Source organism: Cherax quadricarinatus, chromosome 65 (assembly GCF_038502225.1).
Source record: "Cherax quadricarinatus isolate ZL_2023a chromosome 65, ASM3850222v1, whole genome shotgun sequence".
Lineage (NCBI taxonomy): Eukaryota > Metazoa > Arthropoda > Malacostraca > Decapoda > Parastacidae > Cherax > Cherax quadricarinatus.
Window position 1 is genome coordinate 24594661 of NC_091356.1, and position 23056 is coordinate 24617716.

At 39.8% G+C, this 23056-nt stretch overlaps 1 protein-coding gene across 1 annotated transcript; it reads right to left on the bottom strand.

The window, feature by feature from the left end:
• Nucleotides 1-1070: 1070 nt before the first annotated feature.
• Nucleotides 1071-23056, bottom strand: LOC128700475 (zinc finger protein Xfin-like). The gene is made up of 3 exons (XM_070098978.1): nt 22876-23056; nt 7139-7256; nt 1071-7012 (listed from the first exon to the last, which is right to left on the bottom strand). Exon 3 carries the CDS (start codon nt 5984-5986, stop codon nt 2411-2413), a length of 3576 nt encoding a protein of 1191 aa, XP_069955079.1. The 5' UTR covers nt 5987-7012; nt 7139-7256; nt 22876-23056; the 3' UTR covers nt 1071-2410.

A 23056-nucleotide genomic window follows, 5' to 3' on the forward strand; every position in this document is an offset into this window, starting at 1 on the left:
AAGGTGATAGTGGTAGGACTCCAAGTGGTTAAACATAACCAATACAGAAAATGCTTTCAAGAATGGACAACTACCCTCTTTGTGTTTCAATAAACTACAGGTACAACCACTTTCCAATGTCAGATGAATCAGGCTGTCAACATGGGGTCAGACCCAAGGACTTCATAAGACAAGCAGTCACTACAAAACAGAAAGCAGTGGAAAGCTAAGCTATGTAAGTGGCAGGAAGGTTGACAACCGGGTATGATGTCATTCCTAGTGGGTCACTGAATCCTATATAGAAAGTAGCTATTCATTCTTCAAAACTCTGTATAATGGCAGGTTAAATAACAAAAATGACTTACAAGAAAAATAAGTGTATGAAAGACGAATGATGTAGATTATCACAAATTCTCCCATAATTTTATGAAAGAAGAGAAGGTATAATTACCCGATCTAGACATACAGGTCGGCCATCACTAATCCAGCAATCAGTTATCCGGTTCCATCTGTAATCCGGCACTAATTTCAGCTAGCATAATTTCATCATTATACTGACTCAGAAATTGTGCAGATGGTTGTAAATCCACTGGAGAAAACAGTGATGAAAATGATGACGATGTAGCAGAAAGAGTCTCTATTGATAGGTTAATTAAATGTATTCTAGCTTAATTACTCCGTAATCTGTCAAACTCAATAATCCGGCACACTACAGGTCCCAATGATGCCGGATTAGTGATGGCTGACCTGTACTTGTGACCGGTTTTGAGGGGTCTTCTGCCCTTGTAGCCTAGCCTGAGGCCAGACTTCTCTCCTGGCTGCCTGGTCAACCAGGCTGTTGCTGATGTATCCATCACAATCTGATCTGGCAATTCCTGCAGGAATTAGTCTAGTTTTTTCCTGAATACTTTTGATAACTGCTGGTAAAAGACTGAGGTCTTGGGCCACATATGTTCAGTGTTTCTCTAATTTTGCTTATGGTGCTCTTGCATTTTTTTAACTGGGTTTATTCTACACTCCCCCATACCTCTAACTCTAATAGGTAGATTAGGAACTTAACCCTTAAGTATATCCCATGTATACATTTCCAGTTATGTTTCCTCTCAGTGAGCTTGGAGGAATTCACAGTAGTTTAAATGATTTATTGATTGCATGTGGCGGTATGCTTCTCCTGATGGAGACAATAATGAGAGGTATATTCTGATTATTAATCACTTCACTTGATCTAAGATTCTAACTTGTGTGTCTTTTTAAATGTTTGTGAAATTCATCTAGGAAAACTGGCATGAATTATATAATTATTTATAAAATAAACTTCCAAAGTACCAGCATAATAACCCAACTGAATCTCAAATATCCGCTGACAGTGAGATCCCCCTTCCTCTGTCAAGTCTCAGAACCAAAAACAGCTTCAATAGTTGCTCTTACTGGAGTTTTAGTTCATAAAACTAATTACTACATTTGGCTTCCATTCTTAATTCTCATATCCCTAATAACATCTGCAAAATGTGTCATAAAACTGTCAGATTACTGTCTTTTATAAGCTCTATAACGACTACTTGAACAATAATGGGTTTCTTATCAGTACAAAGGTCCCTTGAGTGACAATAGCCTGAAGTACATTAATTTTGAGTTATGATTTGCCCTGAAAAGAAATCTAGTTTTTGAGTTAAAATAAAAAATTTGCAATGTAATGTATGTATGTGTATGTATGGTGGTCAAGCAGGAGTGGGCAAGCCTCAGCCCAGAGACAAGACAAAATGATGAAAAGGTCTTACTATTATTATTATTCATGTATAATAAAAAAAGAAGTTTTATACAGTGCAGCAGGGCAGGGAAGGATGCAGAGGTAATGGATAGGGGGAGGGAGGTTATGGAGTGCAGCAGGGCAGTGGATAGTACAAGGGTAGAGGGTAGCTAGAGATTAAGGTAGAAAGGACTGAGGAGAGTGCTAGAGACATTATCATCAGAGTTGAAAAGGTCTTAAATGGAGTGACAGTGCAGGATGTGTTGGAGGTGAGTGGGAGGGAGCCCATACATGTACATACTTGCAGACAACAACAACAGTGTAATTATTAAGTCTACAGTTCTATACCAATCTGCTTCCCTGCATCCCTTCCTTCCTTCCTCTCTGCATACCTTCCTTCCTTCCTGCATGCCTCTCTCCCTACTTGCCTGTCTATCTGGGTTCCACTGTCTCTGCATATTTCAAACTGTAGCCTATGCTTATTGTCTGGAAAACTCCCATGTTTAAACAACAAAAAGAATCCAAGGGAAGGTTGAGTGTGTTGTAGTGTCTTGGAATGAATTACTACCATAAAACCATATATTTTGGGGTTTGAGCTACGATGTGTCTTCTGGAAAGGATTAATATTGTAACTCAAGGAGCAACTGTATTTGACTTTTCTGTAAACTCAAATATACTGAATAGTTATGTTCTGTCTTCCATATGAACTTTCATGTGTCGCTTTAAGCTTGCTTCATTTGAAAACCTTTTTGGACATGCTGAACAGTTATATGGTGCAACTTCTTCATGAACACCTAAATGCTGTTCAAGATGTGATTTTCGTAAAAATTTCTGTGAACACACTGAACACCTATATAATTCCTCTCCTGTATGAACTCTCATGTGTAACTTTAAACTTGCCTTAAACCTAAAGTCTTTCATACAGACTGAACAGTTGTATGGTTTCTCTCCTGTATGAACCCTCCAGTGTTGTTCTAGCTGTACTTTTTGGATAAATTGTGTTGAACATACAGAACACTGATATGGTTTCTCTCCTGTATGAATTTTGTAGTGCCGATTTAGGTGCGATTTTTTGGAAAAAAATTTAGAACATACAGAGCACTGGTGTGCTTTCTCTCCTGTGTGAATTTTGATGTGTTGGTTTAGACTCGCTTTACTTGCAAAGCCTTTTGGACACAGTGAACAGTTAAATAATTTATCTCCTAAATGAACTTTCAAGTGCTGTTCTAAATGCTCTAGAGAAATTCTTTTAGAGCACACTAAACATTTATGTGATTTCTCTGTGTTCTCTCCTGTGTGAAATTTCATGTGATGTTTCAGACGCGAATTTTCGGCAAAGTCTTTCAAACATATTGAACATTTATATGGTTTTTCTCCAGTGTGAATTCTCATGTGTCGTACTAATACTGCTTTATCTGCAAAGTGTTTTAGACACACTGTACATTGAAATGGTTTTTCTCCTGTATGGATTCTCAAGTGTCGTATGACACATGCTTTAGTTAAGAAGCCTTTTAAACACACTGGACAACTATATGGTCTTCCACTTTCATGAATTTTCATGTGTTTTTCTAGCATGCCTTTATCAACAAACTCTTTTTGACACACTGAACATCGATTTACTATAGCTTCTGAACGAACTGTCTTGAGATCCTCTCCACTTTCAAAATCTTCGACAAACACACAATCCTCCCCAGGTTTTTCTTCTACATGATCTTTCATGTGTTGCATAAGAAGATTTTCATCTGTAAACTCTTTTAAGCACCCAGAACACTGATATAATATATCTTCTGTAAGAATCAGTGTGTGTTGCTCATTATTATTAAAATTTCCTACATTTACTGAACCCTCCTCAGGTTTTTCTGAATGAACAATCATGTGCTGCACGATATTTTCTTTATCTGTAAATTCTTTTTGACACACTGTGCACTGATATAATACATCTTCTGAAAGAGCTACTGTGTGTTCCTCTCTATCTTTAAAATCTCCTCCACACACTGAATTCTCCTCAGGTTTCTCTTCAGCATTAACTGTAGTATCTTTCTCATTACCTTTAAAATCTCCTTCACACGTTAAGCTCTCCTCAGGCTTCCCTTCTGAATAAACCTCTATGTGTTCCTCTTTAAAATTAAAATCTACATACACTGAATGATCTTCAGTTTTTTCTTCTCTATGAGTTTTCATGTGTTGGATCACAATATCTTTATCTGTAAACTCTTTCTGACACACTGAACACTGATATATATCTTTTGAATGAACTTTCATGTGTTGCATGATAACTTTTTCATCAGAAAATTCTTTTTGGCACTCTGAACACTGGTATATCTCTTCTGTATGAACTTTCACATCTTTTTCTTTATCATTAAAATCTACACACACACAACTTCCCTCAGATTTCTCTTCAATATGAAGTGTAACATCTTCCTCAACATTTTTAAAATTTCTCGGCTTCTCTTCTGTATGAACAATGGAGTGTCGTTCTAAACCAGATTTATCTTTAAAGTCGTCTAGACACACTGAACACTGAAATGATTTACCTTCTATATGAATTTTCATATGTTCATGAAGACTAGATTCGTCAGTAAAGTCGTCTAGACACACTGTACACTGATGTGGTCTGTCTGGTTTATGAGTTAACATGTGTTTAATTAGATTTGTACTATCTAACAAATCTTTTAGACAAACTGAACACTGGTATGGCTTTTCTCCTATATGACTCTTCTTATGTCGTATTAGACTTGCATTAGTAAAGAACCCCCTTACGCACAATGAACATTTATATCTTTTTCTTTGTGTATGAACCTTCAAGTGTCGTTTTAGATCTTCTTTCTGTAAAAATCTTTTTGAACACAATGAACACTGATATTTCTTTCTTCCATGAATTCTCATGTGTTGTATTAAACTTGTGCTATTTGGCAGGTTCTTTTGACAAACTGAACACTGGTATGACTTTTCTCCTACGTGGCGTCTAACATGTCGTTTTAGACTTGTTAAATACAAGAATCCTTTTACACACACTGAACAACTGTATGGCTTTTCTGCTTTATGAACTTTTAAATGCTGGTCTAAATGTATTTTCTGTGAAAATTTTTTTGTACACACTGAACACTGGTATGGTTTCTCTCCTGTGTGAATTCTCATGTGTCGCACTAGAATTGGTTTCTCTGTAAAGTCTTTTAGACATACTAAACACTGAAATGGTTTTTCACCTGTATGAATCCTCATATGCTTCTTCAGCTTTGTTGTATTTAAAAAACTTTCTGGACACACTGAACAGGGATAAGGTTTCTCTCCTGTATGAACTCGCAGGTGCTGATGCAGAAGTGCTTTGCGTGAGAAATCTTTGGAACAAAATGAACACTCATATCTCTCACTTGAGTGAACAATCATGTGTCGTACAAGAACTGATTTATCTGAAAAGCCTCTCTGACACACTAAACACTGATAAGGCTTTTCTCCTGTATGACTTCTGGTGTGTCTCCTAAGTTTGGTTATACTTAAAAACCCTTTTGAACACACTGTACAGTTATATGATATTGTTCCTGTGTGAATTAACATGTGCTGCTCTAAATGAGACCTTTCTGAAAATGCTTTTGAACAAACTGAACATACATGATATTTCCCTTGTGCATGAACTTTTAAGTGCTGTTTTAGTGCAAATTTCTGAATGAATTTTTTGGTACAACATGAACACTGGTATGGTTTTTCTCCGGTGTGAACTTTCAGGTGTCTCATTAGGACTGATTTATCTGAAAAGTCTCTCAGACACACTGAACACTGGTATGGTTTTTCTCCTGTATGAATCCTCATGTGTCGTTGTAGGGCTTCTTTAGTTGATACGACTTTAAGACACACTATACACTGGCATGGATTTTCTCCTGGATGATTTCTTAGATGCCGTATTAGACTGCCCATTTGCGAATAGACTTTTTGACATTTTGAACATGTATATGGTTTGTCTCCTTTGTGATTCTCTAAATGTTTTTGTAAATAATTTTTTTTCGAAAATGATTCTGAACACAGTAAACATTGGTGTGATTTTAATTTCTTTTGTACATGAATGCCTGGGGGTTTCAGTTGACTGGACTTTTGTCCAATTTCTTTTGCACACTCTGAACAGTCTTTTAGACACACTGAACACTGATGTGGTTTCTTGTCTGTATGAATTCTTATCTGCTGTAATACAGATGACTCTTGTTTAAAGTCACTTACACATTCTGGGTCCTGAGGTTGACTTTCACCAGCTTCATCTATGGAATGCATTACAAATGATTTTGTTTAGAGGCTTTTGAAAACTTAATTCATTTCTCTTGTGTATGCACTTCAAAATGTTGCAAAATGAATTCGAAAAAAATACACTAATGTAATTTTGCAATAGATTTGCTTTACCTTAAATTTTTTAGTCACTGAACAATAATAAAGAATAGTATTCCATATTTATGAATTCTGTAAAATAAAGTCCATTTTACTGTGGAAACACCAATATACAGATACTGAAAAATATACTTAAAAAATTACACCTAGTACACTTAAATTATTAGTTATAAGAACGTGCCATTATGGGGCTATTTGGTGACCCATTTGAACTGTGATAACTGTACACTTTCAAGAAAACAGAGTGATGGAATATGTGTTTCCTTCTTTGATGGGAAATGGGAAGTGCAGAGAAAAAGAGGGAAATGGAAGGGTTATTACTCTAAGTGTACATATTCTTTACAGCATGCACACACACATGTAAGAACCATGCAACTTCATATTTGGTAATGAGCACTGTTACAATACCTATAAATTATTGATGCAGGCAATTATATTCTTAATGTAATTTTATTCAACCTTTTTTGTTAACTAAACAATGAAGGTAATTAATTATAATCTAATTATGAGGAAAAAATGTAAAGTAGGTAATTAATGCAGAACTGTCCTTAAATATGTTCTTATTTTTACATAATGGTTAAATACTCATAATAACCCAAGAAGAATCAGTGCTGAATATTTAACACTGGCAATACTAATTTCCTTTTTAACTAAAATGAACTTTAGTACACAAGATGTAGATAATGCATGGCAAGACTTAAGATGAATAAACTGTTTCTGTAACAATTGACCATGTTGCACAACAATATATTTGTTAAACAAGTTACATCCACAGGATGTTGAATGTATGCACACAGTAGCCAGTTCACATGTAGTAGACAGGATGTTGAGTCCGTTTGCAGGAGACAGGAGGCTGAATCCACATCTAGTAGACAGGAGGCTGAGTCCGCATCTAGTAGAAAGGATGCCGAGTTCCTGTGTAGTAGACAGGATGCTGAGGTCAATAAGCTTTACGCAATTATGTACTGACAATGAACATGTTTATCTGACAATGTAGAGAGCTTTAATACTAACTGCTGACACTATTATGTTTGTAATAACCTTAATAGCACTGGGTCTTGGAAATGCTGCAATAATTCTTCTGGGGATGCTGCCACATAAATGACCTTAATGGCACAGGGTCTTGGCACAATTACAGTAACTCTGGTGAACCAATGACCTGCAAAAGACAAAAAGGAAGACTTTACCAGATGCTGACTTTACTTAAGATGAAACATGAAGGAAACAAGCAACAAAAACATGGCTGGAACAATTTACAAAATATCTACACTAATGAAGTGTGTAAAGATGTCATTCTGGCCCATCCTGAGCCACTGTCAACTCACTAGTTGGCAAGAACAAGCAGAGATGCCAGAAGACAGATCAGGAAGAGTGAAGAGAGATGAGAAGGCAACAGTAAAGGCAGTATTTGAGGTAGCAGTGGTGGCAGCAGCAGGTAGTTAAAACTACTCCAAGTAGATCTGGTTACTGTCTTATTCAGTACATGTAAGAGAAGAGAATACCTCAGCTAATTGGGATTTCTCACAGTCATATGATATTTCTAAGTGAAAAAGCAATTTTTGAAGGTTTCTATACATTACTGTTATTAAACTGCCACAAAAAGTTAGACTGCAGAACTGATCTGACCAAGCTATATCCTAGACCATACATTTGTGAACAATGAGGAAATGATCTCAAACATAATAGTGTTGCAGATGGTAGCCTCAGACCAGAACGTAATCGAGGTGATAAATGAGGCAATTATGTAACATTTGGATATCTATTTTGGAAACGTTTTGCCAGCCAGCTGCTTCTTCAGTCAAATATAGGGAATAGGAAGATGAAGTGGCATTTGAGATAATCAGTCCCTTAGTCTGGAGATGATGTGCTCAGTCCATCAATCTTGATAAAAGAACCATTTATACAAATACAGTGGTCCCTCGTTTTTCGTAATTAATCCGTTCCTGGAGCCGTTACTATAAACGAAATTTACGATTTGCGAATCAATTTTCCCCATAAGAAATAATGTAAATACAATTAATCCGTTCCTGACACCCAGAAGTATTAAAACAAAAAAATTTTTTACATGAAATATACATGTAGTACATAAACAATACAATGGGAAATGATGAATGAAACATTAACAGCGTAACACTTACCTTTATTGGAGATTCTTCTTAGTGTATAGGAGACTGGAGGAGGAGAGAGATTGGATTGTTTACAGTTTGGAAGGGGAATCCCCTTCCAGCAACACCTCAGGTACCAATTGCTTCTCTGGGGTTGCTTCTCTTCTCTGTTTCTTAATGCCACTAGGACCACCTTGAGAATCACTCTAGTCCTGTCTCGCAAAGTAACTGTAGAGAGAGCTCTGTTTCTGGCATCTCTTTAATACTTCCCTAAAATGGCCCAAGACTTTGTCACTGTACATATTTCTCACCTTCTTTACCACAGGCTTGGCACTAGGAGCTTTCTTTGGAGCCATGGTAGCTTATTTAGTACTTGCAAGCACTAAAATGAGTGGAATATTATGAAATATTTCGTAGGAGCACTTGAGGGGACCTTCACTCACTGGTAAACAATGCCAGACTGGCTGGGTAGGGAGGCCGCCCCGGCTCACACCGTGCATACGCATCCCGGATGAACTACTATTCGCGAGTCAACCTATGAAAAGCGAGTCCACGTTTATACGAAAATACCCCTATGATTGGCGAAATTTACGATTGCCGAGAACTACGAAAAGTGAGGGACCACTGTAATTGAGGTTCAGACCTGCATGCACAATTGCCTGGGTCTTATAATCACAATCAATCAATGATAAGGGCAAATTCAACAATTTCATCAAGATCACTGTGGTCAGTTTCTCTGGAGGATGAACCCAATGGAGCTCTAAATATGTTCCAGATACATACCTCTACAACAATGGAAATGATGTTAACCACAGAGAGGCACTCACTTTACAAAAGATGACTGATAACAGGTAAACTTTTCATGAGGTTCAAGAGTTTTTCTACTCCTGGAGGCCAGGCTTCTTTGGTGCCTGAGTTTCAAACTTTCTCAAGCACAAAAGTAAACACTGGTTCTGGTTAGCAAAACAGTGAACACCGAGCACAAACTGACAGCATCATGGAGCACATAGAACAAACCCCCTCTCCCTCCCTCCCACTCTTCCACACTCCCTCCCACCCTTCCATACTCCCTCCCACCTACCCTTCCATACTCCCTCCCACCTACCCTTGCCTACTCCCTCCCACCTGCCCTTCCATACTCCCTCCCACCTACCCTTCCACACTCCCTCCCACCTACCCTTCCACACTCCCTCCCAACAACCCTCCCAAACTTCCTCCCACACAGCCACCAATCCTGCCTCACTCCCTCCCACACTCCCACCAACCCTCACTACCATGTCAGTGCACTACAGTGATCTACCAGGTCACAACACTAGTGACCTACCAGGTCACAGCACTAGTGACCTACCAGGTCACAGCACTAGTGACCTACCAGGGCACAGCACTAGTGACCTACCAGGGCACAGCACTAGTGACTTACCAAGTCGCAGCACTAGTGATCCACCCGGTCACAACACTAGTGATCTACCAGGTCGCAGCACTAGTGATCTACCAGGTCAGATTGAGGAAGGGTATGCTGGGGCTCTACCTTCAGTGTTGTGTACCCACAAAGCTCATCCTACAGTGTTGTGCACCCACAAAGCTCATCCCACAGTGCTGTGTAAGTAAGTTTATTCAGGTATACACAAATACAGTTACATAGATTATCATACATAGCAGCATATGTGTAGAGAATCTAGGATAACCCAAAAAAGTCAGACAGAGTGACTTATTTCCATTGGGGTCCTTTTACCTTATTATTATAATATAAAGGTTATAATATTTTCTTATTATTCTATAATGAAGATAACATCTTATTATTATACTAAAAAGACTATCTACTACACGAGGGTCATTAAGACTATTTACAATACGAGGGTCATTACTAGGATTAAGGTAAAATTACACTTGTGTTAGCTAAAAAATAAAAAATCATTCCCCTCCCTTTCTGTATACCCACAAAGCTCTTCCTACAGTGTTGTGTACCCAAAAAGTTCTTCCTACAGTGTTGTGTACCCACAAAGCTCTACATACAGTGTTGTGAACCCACAAAGCTCTACATACAGTGTTGTTTACCCACAAAGCTCTACCTTTTAACACACTCAACTCTTTCGCTTTCGAGACCCCTGCTCACACACTTGCTCTCAGTGTCAAAGAATTTTCAAAAAAAAAAAAAAAAAAAAAAAAAAAAAAAAAAAAATCTTATGAAATGATAGAGAATCTTTTTCCAATGGTAATGACACCAAAAGTACAAAATTGTATGGAAAACTTATGGAATTACACTCTCACAATGTTAGTGGTCTTGGTGATATACATATACACATTGGCAATTTCGCCCACTTTGAACCCTATTTTCAGCCAATCCCATTGTTCCAGTCGACCAAACTCATAGCTATTTCACTAGATCTCCATTTGTTCTATCGATTGAGTACAAGAAACTGCCCATTTACTGATTTCAACTACCCAATAAAGTGGTCAGAAATTGGCAATTTGGCCAATTTCACACAAATTTCAATAGACGGCAATTTTAAAATAGGATCCAGAATAAACAATGCAGACATTCCTGGCACTAAAATAACATTTTCTCTGTTCATTAGTCATGTCTCCAGGCCCCTATTATATTACTCTTGCTTTCCGTTTTGAATTTTTATTCACACAAAAAAATAGAAGATTTGCTGTTATGCGGATTACTGCATTATTGTATGTAATAACTGTATAAATAATGTCAACCCATTCATGACTGCATATCAGACTGGCCAGTTGGACACGTATTTGTCTGTTTACTGTTGAACATCAGCAAAAATCAAACATTTCCACTAGTTTGAGCTCAATTTCAAGGTATTTTTCATCATGAAACCAATCAAAATCATCTGTAATATATCTTCCATTTTATCAAATAAGACCAAGAAAATCAGAATACAACCGTAAATACCATTTGAAAATACACCGCAAAGTTGGTGTTTTAACCCCTTGACTGTCGCAACCCCAAATCCTGAGGTGTCTCAAGGTGTCGCAAAAATTAAAAAAAAAAATAATTTTTTTTTCTTGTGAAATGATAGATAATCTTTTCCCGATGGTAATGACACCAAAAGTACGAAATTTGATGGAAAACTCATGAAATTACGCTCTTGAGAAGTTAGCGACCTAAGCTAACTTCGGCTAATACCATTGTTCCAGTCAACCAAACTCATAACTATTTCTTTAGAACTAAATTTGTTCTATCAACTGAGTACAAGAAACCGCCCATTTACCGATTTCAACTGCCCAATAAAGTGGTCAGAAATTGGCAATTTGGCCAATTTCACACAAATTAAAAAATATGCCAATTTCAAAATAGGGTCCAGAATGAACAATGCAAACAGTCCTGGCTCTAAAATAACAATTTCTTTGTTCATCAGTCATGTCTCCAGGCCCCTCTGATATTACTCTTGCTTTCTATTTTGAATTTTTATTCAAACAAAAAAAACAGAAGCTTTACTGTTTACCTGGAGTTTACCTGGAGAAAGTTCCGGGGCTCAACGCCCCCACGGCCTGGTCTGTCACCAGGCCTCCTGGTGGATCAGAGCCTGTTCAACCAGGCTATTACTGCTGGCTGCATACAATCCAACGTACGAGCCACAGCCCGGCTGGTCAGGTACCTACTTTAGGTGCTTGTCCAGTGCCAGCTCAAAGACTGCCAGGGGTCTATTGGTAATCCCCCTTATGTATGCTGGGAGGCAGTTGAACAGTCTCGGGCCCCTGGCACTTATTGTATTGTCTCGTAATGTGCTAGTGACACCCCTGCTTTTCATTGGGGGATGTTGCATCGTCTGCCAAGTCTTTTGCTTTCGTTGCGAGTGATTTTCGTGTGCAAGTTCAGTACTAGTCCCTCTAGGATTTTCCAGGCGTATATAATCATATATCTCTCCCGCCTGCATTCCAGGGAATACAGGTTCAGGAACTTTAAGCGCTCCCAGTAACTGAGGTGTTTTATCTCCGTTATGCATGCTGTGAAGGTTCTCTGTACATTTTCTAGGTCAGCAATTTCACCTGCCTTGAAAGGTGCTGTTAGTGTGCAGCAGTATTCCAGCCTAGATAGAACAAGCGACCTGAAGAGTGTCATCATGGGCTTGGCATCCCTAGTTTTGAAGGTTCTCATTATCCATCCTGTCATTTTTCTAGCAGCTGCGACTGATGTAATGTTATGGTCCTTGAAGGCGAGATCCTCTGACATGATTACTCCCAGGTCTTTGACGTTGGTTTTTCGCTCTATTTTGTGGCCGGAATTTGTTTTGCACTCTGATGAAGTTTTAATTTCATTGTGTTTACCATATCGGAGTAATTGAAATTTCTTATCGTTGAACTTCATATTGTTTTCTGCAGCCCATTGAAAGATTTGGCTGATGTCTGCCTGGAGCCTTGCAGTCTGCAATGGAAGACACTGTCATGCAGATTCGGGGGTCATCTGCAAAGGAAGACACGGTGCTGTGGCTGACATCCTTGTCTATGTCAGATATGAGGATGAGAAACAAGATGGGAGTGAGTACTGTGCCTTGTGGAACAGAGCTTTTCACCGTAGCTGCCTCGGACTTTACTCTGTTGACGACTACTCTCTGTGTTCTGTTAGTGAGGAAATTATAGATCCATCTACCAACTTTTCCCGTTATTCCTTTAGCACGCATTTTGTGTGCTATTACGCCATGGTCACACATGTCAAAGGCTTTTGCAAAGTCTGTATATATTACATCTGCATTCTTTTTGTTTTCTAGTGCATCTAGGGCCTTGTCATAGTGATCCAATAGTTTTTGTTATGCTCTTGTTATTGAAGTTGAATTTGGTGAAGGCTCCCTCATGACTAATCTCATTATGTCGGTCTGGGGCTCCGCGCATACATGTCTGAACCTCAATTATGTTGTGATCTGAGTATATTGTTTTTGATATGGTGACATTTCGTATCAGATCATCATTGTTAGTGAAGATGAGGTCTAGTGTATTCTCCAGTCTAGTAGGCTCTATTATTTGCTGGTTTAAGTTGAATTTTGTGCAGAGATTTAAAAGCTCATGTGTGTGTGAGTTTTCGTCAGAGCTGCCTCCTGGTGTTATCACTGCAACAACATTATTTGCTATATTCCTCCATTTTAGGTGCCTTAAGTTGAAATCCCTCAGGAGCAAGATGTTGGGGGCAGGAGCTGGCACATTTTCCAGACAGTGGTCAATTTTTAACAGCTGTTCCTGGAATTGCTGGGACGTTGCATCTGGAGGCTTGTAGACTACCACAATGACTAGGTTATGATTCTCAATCTTTACTGCTAAAACTTCCACTACATCATTTGGGCATTAAGCAGTTCTGTGCAAACAAGTGACTCTGCGATATACAGGCTTACCCCCACCCCCTATTTTGCCTATTCACTCTGTCACATCTGTATAGGTTGTAACCTGGGATCTATATTTCATTGTCCAAGTGATCCTTTATGTGGATCTCTGTGAAAGCTGTGAACACTGCATTTGCCTCTGCAAGCAGTCCACAGATGAAAGGTATTTTGTTGTTCATTGCTGGCTTTAGACCCTGTATATTTGCAAAGGTCATCGGACTGGTGGTATTGGTGGTACTGGGGGGGGGGGACTTCTTTTTCCGGCATTAGTATCTGTATCTGTTGGTTTGGAGTGGAGGCCATCGACTGTGGTTCCACTCCAGGAATGACTGGATTTGGTGTACGATTTCTGCCATTTCCTGCCATTTTTTTTTCCTTCCTGGCACTAAAAAACCTCTCCCTCTTGAGTGGTTGTGGCTACCCAGGTTTTCCCATGGTCTGGATGTTTTGTATCTTTTTGTCCCCTTTAGATGGTGTGCCTGGCAATTTAAGTTATAGCACAGTCTTTCCTGTACTGAAGAGGGGCACATTTCAGGGTGAAAAAGCTTACAAACTACTGCAATACTGTAATAATTGTATAAATAATGTCAACTGTATATCAGAATGGCTAGTTGAATATTTATTGGACAATGACATCATTTGTTTACTTTTGAACACAAGCAAAAAACAAACATTTTCCCTACTCTGAGTTGCATTTCAAGGTTCTTTTCATAATAAAACCAATCAAAATCACCTCTATTTCTATAATATGTTTTCCAATCTATCAAGTGAGACCAAGAAAACGAGAATACAACCATAAATACTATACGAAAATAGACCACAAAGTCGGTGTTTTAACTAAAAAAACGGTCAGAGTTTTTTTTTCTCATTATGCACTGCATGCTGCAGGATTTTTTTTATATGGTGCACATTGATCACAAAGACCCATTCTCTCACATGTGGGCCTGCCAGCTTTCTCCTGCTTGATTTGAAACCGCTAGAATTTATGACAGTGTCTTCCATTGCAGACACTGCAAGGCTCCAGGCGGACATCAACCAAATCTTTCAGTGGGCTGCAGAAAACAATATGAAGTTCAACGATGAGAAATTTCAATTACTCAGATATGGTAAACATGAGGAAATTAAATCTTCATCAGAGTACAAAACAAATTCTGGCCACAAAATAGAGCGAAACACCAACGTCAAAGACCTGGGAGTGATTATGTCGGAGGATCTCACCTTCAAGGACCATAACATTGTATCAATCACATCTGCTAGAAAAATGACAGGATGGATAATGAGAACCTTCAAAACTAGGGAGGCCAAGCCCATGATGACACTCTTCAGGTCACTTGTTCTATCTAGGCTGGAATATTGCTGCACTCTAACAGCACCTTTCAAGGCAGGTGAAATTGCCGACCTAGAAAATGTACAGAGAACTTTCACGGCGCGCATAATGGAGATAAAACACCTCAATTACTGGGAGCGCTTGAGGTTTCTAAACCTGTATTCCCTGGAACGCAGGAGGGAGAGATACATGATTATATACACCTGGAAAATCCTAGAGGGACTAGTACCGAACTTGCACACGAAAATCACTCACTACGAAAGCAAAAGACTTGGCAGACGATGCACCATCCCCCCAATGAAAAGCAGGGGTGTCACTAGCACGTTAAGAGACCATACAATAAGTGTCAGGGGCCCGAGACTGTTCAACTGCCTCCCAGCACACATAAGGGGGATTACCAACAGACCCCTGGCAGTCTTCAAGCTGGCACTGGACAAGCACCTAAAGTCAGTTCCTGATCAGCCGGGCTGTGGCTCGTACGTTGGTTTGCGTGCAGCCAGCAGCAACAGCCTGGTTGATCAGGCGCTGATCCACCAGGAGGCCTGGTCACAGACCGGGCCGCGGGGGCGTTGACCCCCGAAACTCTCTCCAGGTAAACTCCAGGTAAATATGTATATACATCAAACACAGTGGCTCATAAGACATATATATACGACCGAAACAGTCAAAGGGTTAAACAACAAACATTGTCAGTTTTCTTTTTTCTCATTATGCTCTGTGTGCTGCAGGTTTTTTTGTACTGCACACACTGACCATGCAGAACCATTCTCTCACATGTAGGTCTACCAGCTTTCTCCCACTAGATTTGAAGCTGCTAGAATTTTGGCATAATATTAGGGCACCAACAGTGAAAGGGTTAAAGTACTAATGTTCACATTGCTACCACCACTACATGCTAATAAAAATTGTATTGTATTAGTGTTAATAGCCCTGTTAATACCTAATAGCAGTGTACTGGTGATAATAACTCTGTTTACCCCATCAGTTATCCCTACTTGTACTGTAGGACCCTTGTATCCATGGAGGATACATTTCAAGGACCTGCTATGGATACCGAAACCGTGGATAGTTTTAAACCCTATGTATGTGTCATTTTTCATTTACAGTGGAACCCTGGTTTTCATCTGGTCTGGTTATCGTACAATTCAGTTTTCGACCACTTTTTTTCAGTGAAATTTTCCCTGTTTTCGAACATCTGCTCAGAAATTGTCCGTACCAGACGCATCCGCCTGCCCGCAGGATGCGGCTGCTCATGTGTTCGTGACTCAGTCTGCCTTTGTTACTCGTTCAGTGAGCATCACTCCACATGTTCATCTGGAACAGCAACAGACCTTAGCTGAGGAAACTGCTTCAGAGGAGGAGGAAGAGAGAGGGGAGAATGTGCCTTCTTCAGTAATTAAGGACATTTGTGCAAAGTGGAGTGAGGTGCAAAGTATTGTGGAGAAATATCACCCTAACAAAGCTATTACAACCTGTGTCAGCATCATGTTCAATGACATTACAGTGTCGCATTTTAGGGAAATCTTAAAGAGATGCCAGAAACAGGCCTCTCTGGACAGACTTTTTGTGTGACAGGGGTCCAGCGACTCTCAAGCTGGTCCTAGTGCCAGTAAAAAACAAAGAAGGGAAGTAACCCTGGATAGGGCTTTGACACCTGAAGCCCTTATGGAGGGGGATTCCCCTTCCAATCAATAACCTCTCCCCTCCTTGCCGTCTTCCATACGCCAACAAGAGTCTTCAGTAAAGGTAAAAGTGATGTTAAATGTTCATTTATCCATTTCATTAGTCATTTATATTTATTTCTCATTGTTTTTTGTATGTAAAACTATAGCTATTCTCTATAACATATATTTTTTGTTATATATTTTTTGTCAACAAGAGTGTTTGTTATGCATAATAATAATGGTAGTAGTAGTGATGGTGGTAGTAACAAAGAACAATAATGGTGGTATCAACAAGTGTTTGTTGTGCAGGATAATAATGGTAGTAGAGTGATGGTGGTAGTAATCAAGAACAATAATGGTGGTGTCAACAAGAGAGTATGTCGTGCAGGATAATAATGGCAGTAGTAGTGATGGTGGTAGTAATAAAGAACAATAATGGTGGTGTCAACAAGTGTTCGTTGTGCAGGATAATAATGGTAGTAGTAGTGATGGTGGTAGTAATAAACAATAATAATGGTGGTGTCAACAAGAGTGTTTGTTGTGCAGGATAATAATGGTTGTAGTAGTGATGGTGGTAGTAATAAAGAACAATAATGGTGGTGTCAACAAGTGTTCGTTGTGCAGGATAATAATGGTAGTAGTAGTGATGGTGGTAGTAATAAACAATAATAATGGTGGTGTCAACAAGAGTGTTTGTTGTGCAGGATAATAATGGTTGTAGTAGTGATGGTGGTAGTAATAAAGAACAATAATGGTGGTGTCAACAAGAGTGTTTGTTGTGCAGGATAATAATGGTAGTAGTAGTGATGGTGGTAGTAATAAAGAACAATAATGGTGGTGACAGTTTCAGTTTAATATGTTTATTATGCACCCCATACCCATCCTGTGGGCGGTAGTCAAAAGATTACAGAGGTACATAATTGGTCCAGGGACTGGGCCTCAAAGTTTTGATAGCTGAGCAAGTTACAGAGGTAATGAATTCACAATTTACAAAGGTAATGAACTCACAATTTACAAAGGTAATGAACTCCAGGTAGGTCTAGTCACAATCATGACAAGTTACAAAGGTATTTACAGATTACAGAGGTACACAATGGGTCCAGGGACCGGGCTCCAAAGTTTTGATGGCTGAACTAGGTACAAGGTAATGAACTCACAAGTTACAAAGGTAATGAACTCACAAGTTACAAAGGTAATGAATACTGTAAGAATGGTTACTTACGTTTATACATGGGTGCAATCATGAACAAATTTTAGAGTAATGAGCAATTCACACTTCCACACCCGGTCACAACTGTAGTGAGTTATTGGTGCAAATGTTGATTGCTGAGTCTCTCTCTCTCACTCACACACACATACAAATTCATACACACACACACATAAACACACACACACACACACACACACACACACACACACACACACACACACACACACACACACACAAACTCATACACACACAAACTCATACACACACACACACTCATACACACACACACACTCATACACACACACACTCATACACACACACACTCATACTCACACACACACACACACACACACACACACACACACACACACACACACACACACACACACACACACACACACACACACACTCACACACACACACACACACACACACACACACACACACACACACACACACACACACACACACACACACACACACACACACACACACACACACACACACACACACTAGTAGCGATCAGTGAAGAGGCGGGGCCAGGAGCTCGGACTCGACCCCCGCAACCTCAACTAGGTGAGTACAACTAGGTGAGTACACACACACACACACACACACACACACACACATGCACATATGTGGTAATGCTTTATTTACAGCTAGCAAAGTCAGGGTATTTCTCCAGAATGGTCTGTAATATACCACTGTGGATAAAATACTTAGCCATTTCTTGAACACTTCTGAGTGAGTTGTTTCTAAATTCATTAATTTTTTCACACTCCAGTACATAATGACGCAAGGTGTGACAATAATCCATCTGGCAAAGTTTACATTTCGTTTGGTCTACATCTGGTGGTGGTGATTTAACCTGCCAAAGATACTTGTAACCCAGCCGGAGCCGGGCGGTAGTGACATCCAAGAGTCTGCTTATTTTGTTGGATGCACCATAGACATGTGGCTCCTCCTGCATGATAGAATGATGATAGATGGACTCACTGGTGTCAATCTCCCTGAGCCTTAAGTCCATAAAATTCAGCTTAAGTTCTTTTCGTATTATTGTTCTCAAACTACTACCTGACAAGCCAAGATTGTAATCTACTCCCTCTTTGAAAGCATACAGCTTAGCCAATTTATCAGTTCTATCATGCATCTGAAGACCAATGTGAGATGGAATCCACAGCATGTGCACTCTGACTCCACTGTCCACAATCCTACCATACCTGTGTCTGGCTTCTGACACAAGCATGCCACAATTTATGCTTAATGAGTTGAGAGCATTTATGGATGACAGAGAATCAGTTACAATTAAACTGTCAATCTTTGATACATAGATGCATTTCAGTGCAAGGAGTATGGCAAACAGTTCTGTCTGAAGGGTAGAGGCCCAATTATTGATGCGTGCTCCAATTTCTTTAAGAGAGCCATCACTCTGTACGACAACAGCAGCACTACCAGCTGCACCAGTGGATTGGTGAACAGAACCATCAACGTAAATAATTTGCGAGAGTGTGTGCTGTGTGACTAAGTTATCAATACAGCTTAAGGCCTCATGTTTGGCTTCAAGGCGAAGTTTTGGTTGTGATTTAAGAAGTAGTTTGGGGGGAAATGGAGGAAAGGTAGTTTGGAATGGGGTAATATTCCATGGAGCGGAGAAGTGCCACTGTTGCCTTACTTGACATAGATCATGTATCTGATTCATGCGGAGGTCGGTTCCAGTCTTTTCGATCCATCTGGAGGAGTGTTCACCAGTGCTGAGGAAAGTTTGAAGGGCTTCTGTGCAGGGGTTTGAATGAGCTTGCCTGAGCATATTAACCCCAATTAGGATATTTCTTTCAGTAACACGATCTCTGATGCTTGGAATATCAAGTTCTTTTTGCATATTTAAAATTTTGGCAGTACGAGGGCATCCTAAAATGATCCTCATTGCTTCGTTCTGCAGTTTTTCCAGCCCTCCAAGCTTCCAGTCAGACACAAGAGCAAGTAGTGGCGCAGCATAATCAACCAATGATCTAATATAAGCAAGATACATCATTTTCACAATTTTAACATTAGCACCATACCTGGGGTGAAGCCCTGCCACAACTCTAAGTGCTCTCAGTCGTTCTTTGTATTGGCGACAAAGTCTTGTTACAACAGGTCCAAGTAGTGGAACCTCAAAGCCTAGATACCTGTATCTGCTTACATATTCTAGAAGAGACCCATCATGCAATTGGATCTGACGAACTGTGCCTCTCTGTCGAGGAGGACGCCTATTGAGTATCTTTGTTTTATCAGTAGAGATTATCAACCCCAGGTCCTGACACGAGGCTAGTACATGATTAAGAATGTTTTGGGTGTTGGAGAATCCGGTGGTGTGAATCATTATATCATCAGCAAAACTAATCACATAATTATGGGGCTGACTAGGCATAGCATTAAGTAATGCATTAATTAGAATATTGAACAGTGTGGGACTGAGCACACCTCCCTGTGGGGTTCCTAATTCAAAGTCTTTAGTTACACTTCTATGTCCCTGGAACAACACAGACGATTTTCTGTTGGACAGGTAGCCTTTAATCCAGCGGAGAAGCCATCCTCCAACATCCATTCTGGCAAGTTCACTAATTATTACATGTCGGTTGGCTACATCGAAAGCGGATTTAAGGTCAAGGAAGGTAGTGTAGGAGCTGTCAGTGTGCAGGGTGAGAAAGGTGGCTATGCAATGATGCACGCTCCTTCCATGCATGAAACCATGTAACCGGGGAGACAAAAATTGTTTGATTCTGTACATGAGACGATTAAGAATCATTCTCTCAAATGTTTTACACAAGCAGCTAGTAAGAGATATTGGGCGAAATGCATTTTGTTGATTGGGCTTAGGAATTGGAATGATGAGGCTGTTGGTCCAAGATTGAGGGAGCTCCCCAGTTACATAGCTCATGTTATATAATTCAAGTAATGGATTACCTGGTACTCGACACAGCAATCTGAGTATGTTGTAAGTAATACCATCCTCACCAGGCGACGTGGAGTTGCCCTTAGTTAGCGCTGCATCAAGTTCATAATTAGTGAAAGGAATGTTGCAATCATCTGCCTTACTGAGCATAAAGCAAACAAGTCTCTCCCTTGCATCATATTTATCATTTAATTTTGCCTGTGTGGTACTGGGAAGATTGTCATAGCTAGATGTAGCAGCCCAAGCACTGACTAACTCATTCGCCCTATGCAAGGGATGAGGGTGCGCGATCTGCCCAGTTCGTTTACCCTTAATTCTATTTATGTCCCTCCATGCCCGGCTAAGTGGGGTGTGAGCATTAAGACCATTGACAAATTTTTCCCAGTCGGTTTGCCGCAGCTCTGTCATACACTCTCTGGCAGCAGCAAGGGCAGTTTGGAAGAGCCTCAGCATTCCAGGGGTACGATGTTTTCTATAGGCTAGGCCTAGTCTGCGAGCAGTACGTTTCAGTGTACGAAGTTTAGAATCATTGTAATAAGTATGGTTTTTGAAGGAGGTATGATTATTACGGAAGTTTGTTGGGTTTAGAGTACCAAGAGGTTGCAGTGGCGGCTCTAAGTAGTTCTGAATACTGCTCACAAGATCATTGTTAAAGGTCTCTACAGAGGAACACTCATAGGAATTATACCAGTCAGTCACATGTGCAACAAAGTCATCATGCTGATCTGTGGGAACATTAAAACATTTCCGTTTGAATATCCCACCAGGAAGGATAGTATTACCAATATCTAGAGAGGTTAGCCTAGGGAAATGATCAGACGCTATATCTGTTACAATGGAAGACTCACAGCTGGCAGAAGTAATGTTGAAGCCCAGGCACAGATCAAGGACGCCTCCATAGATGTGTGTGGGTTCAAATTCACCTACAATTTGGACATTATCATGACTGTTTAAGAGTGACAATAGTTGATTGCCATTACGATTACCAAACTGTGAGTTTCCAATGCTTTTGTGTCTCGCATTGTAATCGCCAGTAATAAGAGTAGGCTCAGAATGAGCACAAGTTGGGAGCTCCAAGTAATTAAATTTATCAGCAGGAGCATACAAGTTAAATATGTTGAGAGCAGAGTTCCCTATATAAATCCTAACACCGTGATATTGTAGCCCCTCTGTTTTCTTATGTGCAAGAAGTTGATGGGGAAGTGATTTTTTAATATATAGAACACAAGAGTTAGTAGATTTGAGGTTATATGCAACAAATGATGGTAATTTAGGGGGTTGGGATTTTTCAGGGACTCTGCACTCTTGTAGACACACAACATCAATGGGTTCAGTGGTTACTTTATGATGAAGTTCAGGAAGTCTTTTTCTAAGTGATGCAATATTCCAGCTTAATATAGAAAGTTTATACGAGTTTTGATCCATTATAGTAGTCCTGGGATCATCTTGAGTTTCTCAGCATAATGAAAAAATTGTTCATATAAATAGCAGACCTTATCAATGTCAACAGTGCTACCCTTGTCCATGAGTTTTGTAAGTGCACTTCCAGTTGTAAGGCCTCGTGGGAGTCTTCGTAAACCCAGAGCATGACGCTGTTTATGTGTGAATGTATGATAGGTGACACCACCACCACTCACATTCCCTCCTCCACTAACATTACACGCAACACTACAACTGTCATCACCAGCGCCACTACCAACATTGTGTTCATTACATTTGTCAACAGTATTGTATTCAACATTAATGTCTATGTGACTAACCTCATCACACTCTGCACCACCACTTATATTATGCTCATCACTATTACTAACATTATAGACACCACCACTCTCATCACACTCTTCACCACCACTTAAATTATGCTCATCACTATTACTAACATTATAGACACCACCGCTCTCATCACACTCTTCACCACCACTTAAATTATGCTCATCACTATTACTAACATTATAGATACCATTGCCCTCATCACACTCTTCACCACCACTTATATTACGGACAACAAGAGTGTTTGTTGTGCAGGATAATAATGGTAGTAGTAGTGATGGTGGTAGTAATAAAGAACAATAATGGTGGTGTCAATAAGAGTGTTTGTTGTGCAGGATAATAATGGTAGTAGTAGTGATGGTGGTAGTAATAAAGAACAATAATGGTGGTGTCAACAAGAGTGTTTGTTGTGCAGGATAATAATGGCTGTGACTGACCTGCTCTTCTCTCTTTCCTTCCTTGCTGGTAATTCAGTCAAAATGTCAAATATGGAGGGGGTGGTATAGGTTGAGTCAGTGTAGCAGAGTGCAGGTAATATGTCAGTAATATTGTGCACCACCAACACCACCACCAGCAGCAGCAGCAGCAGATAAAACCTTCATCAGTGTTGTCACTACA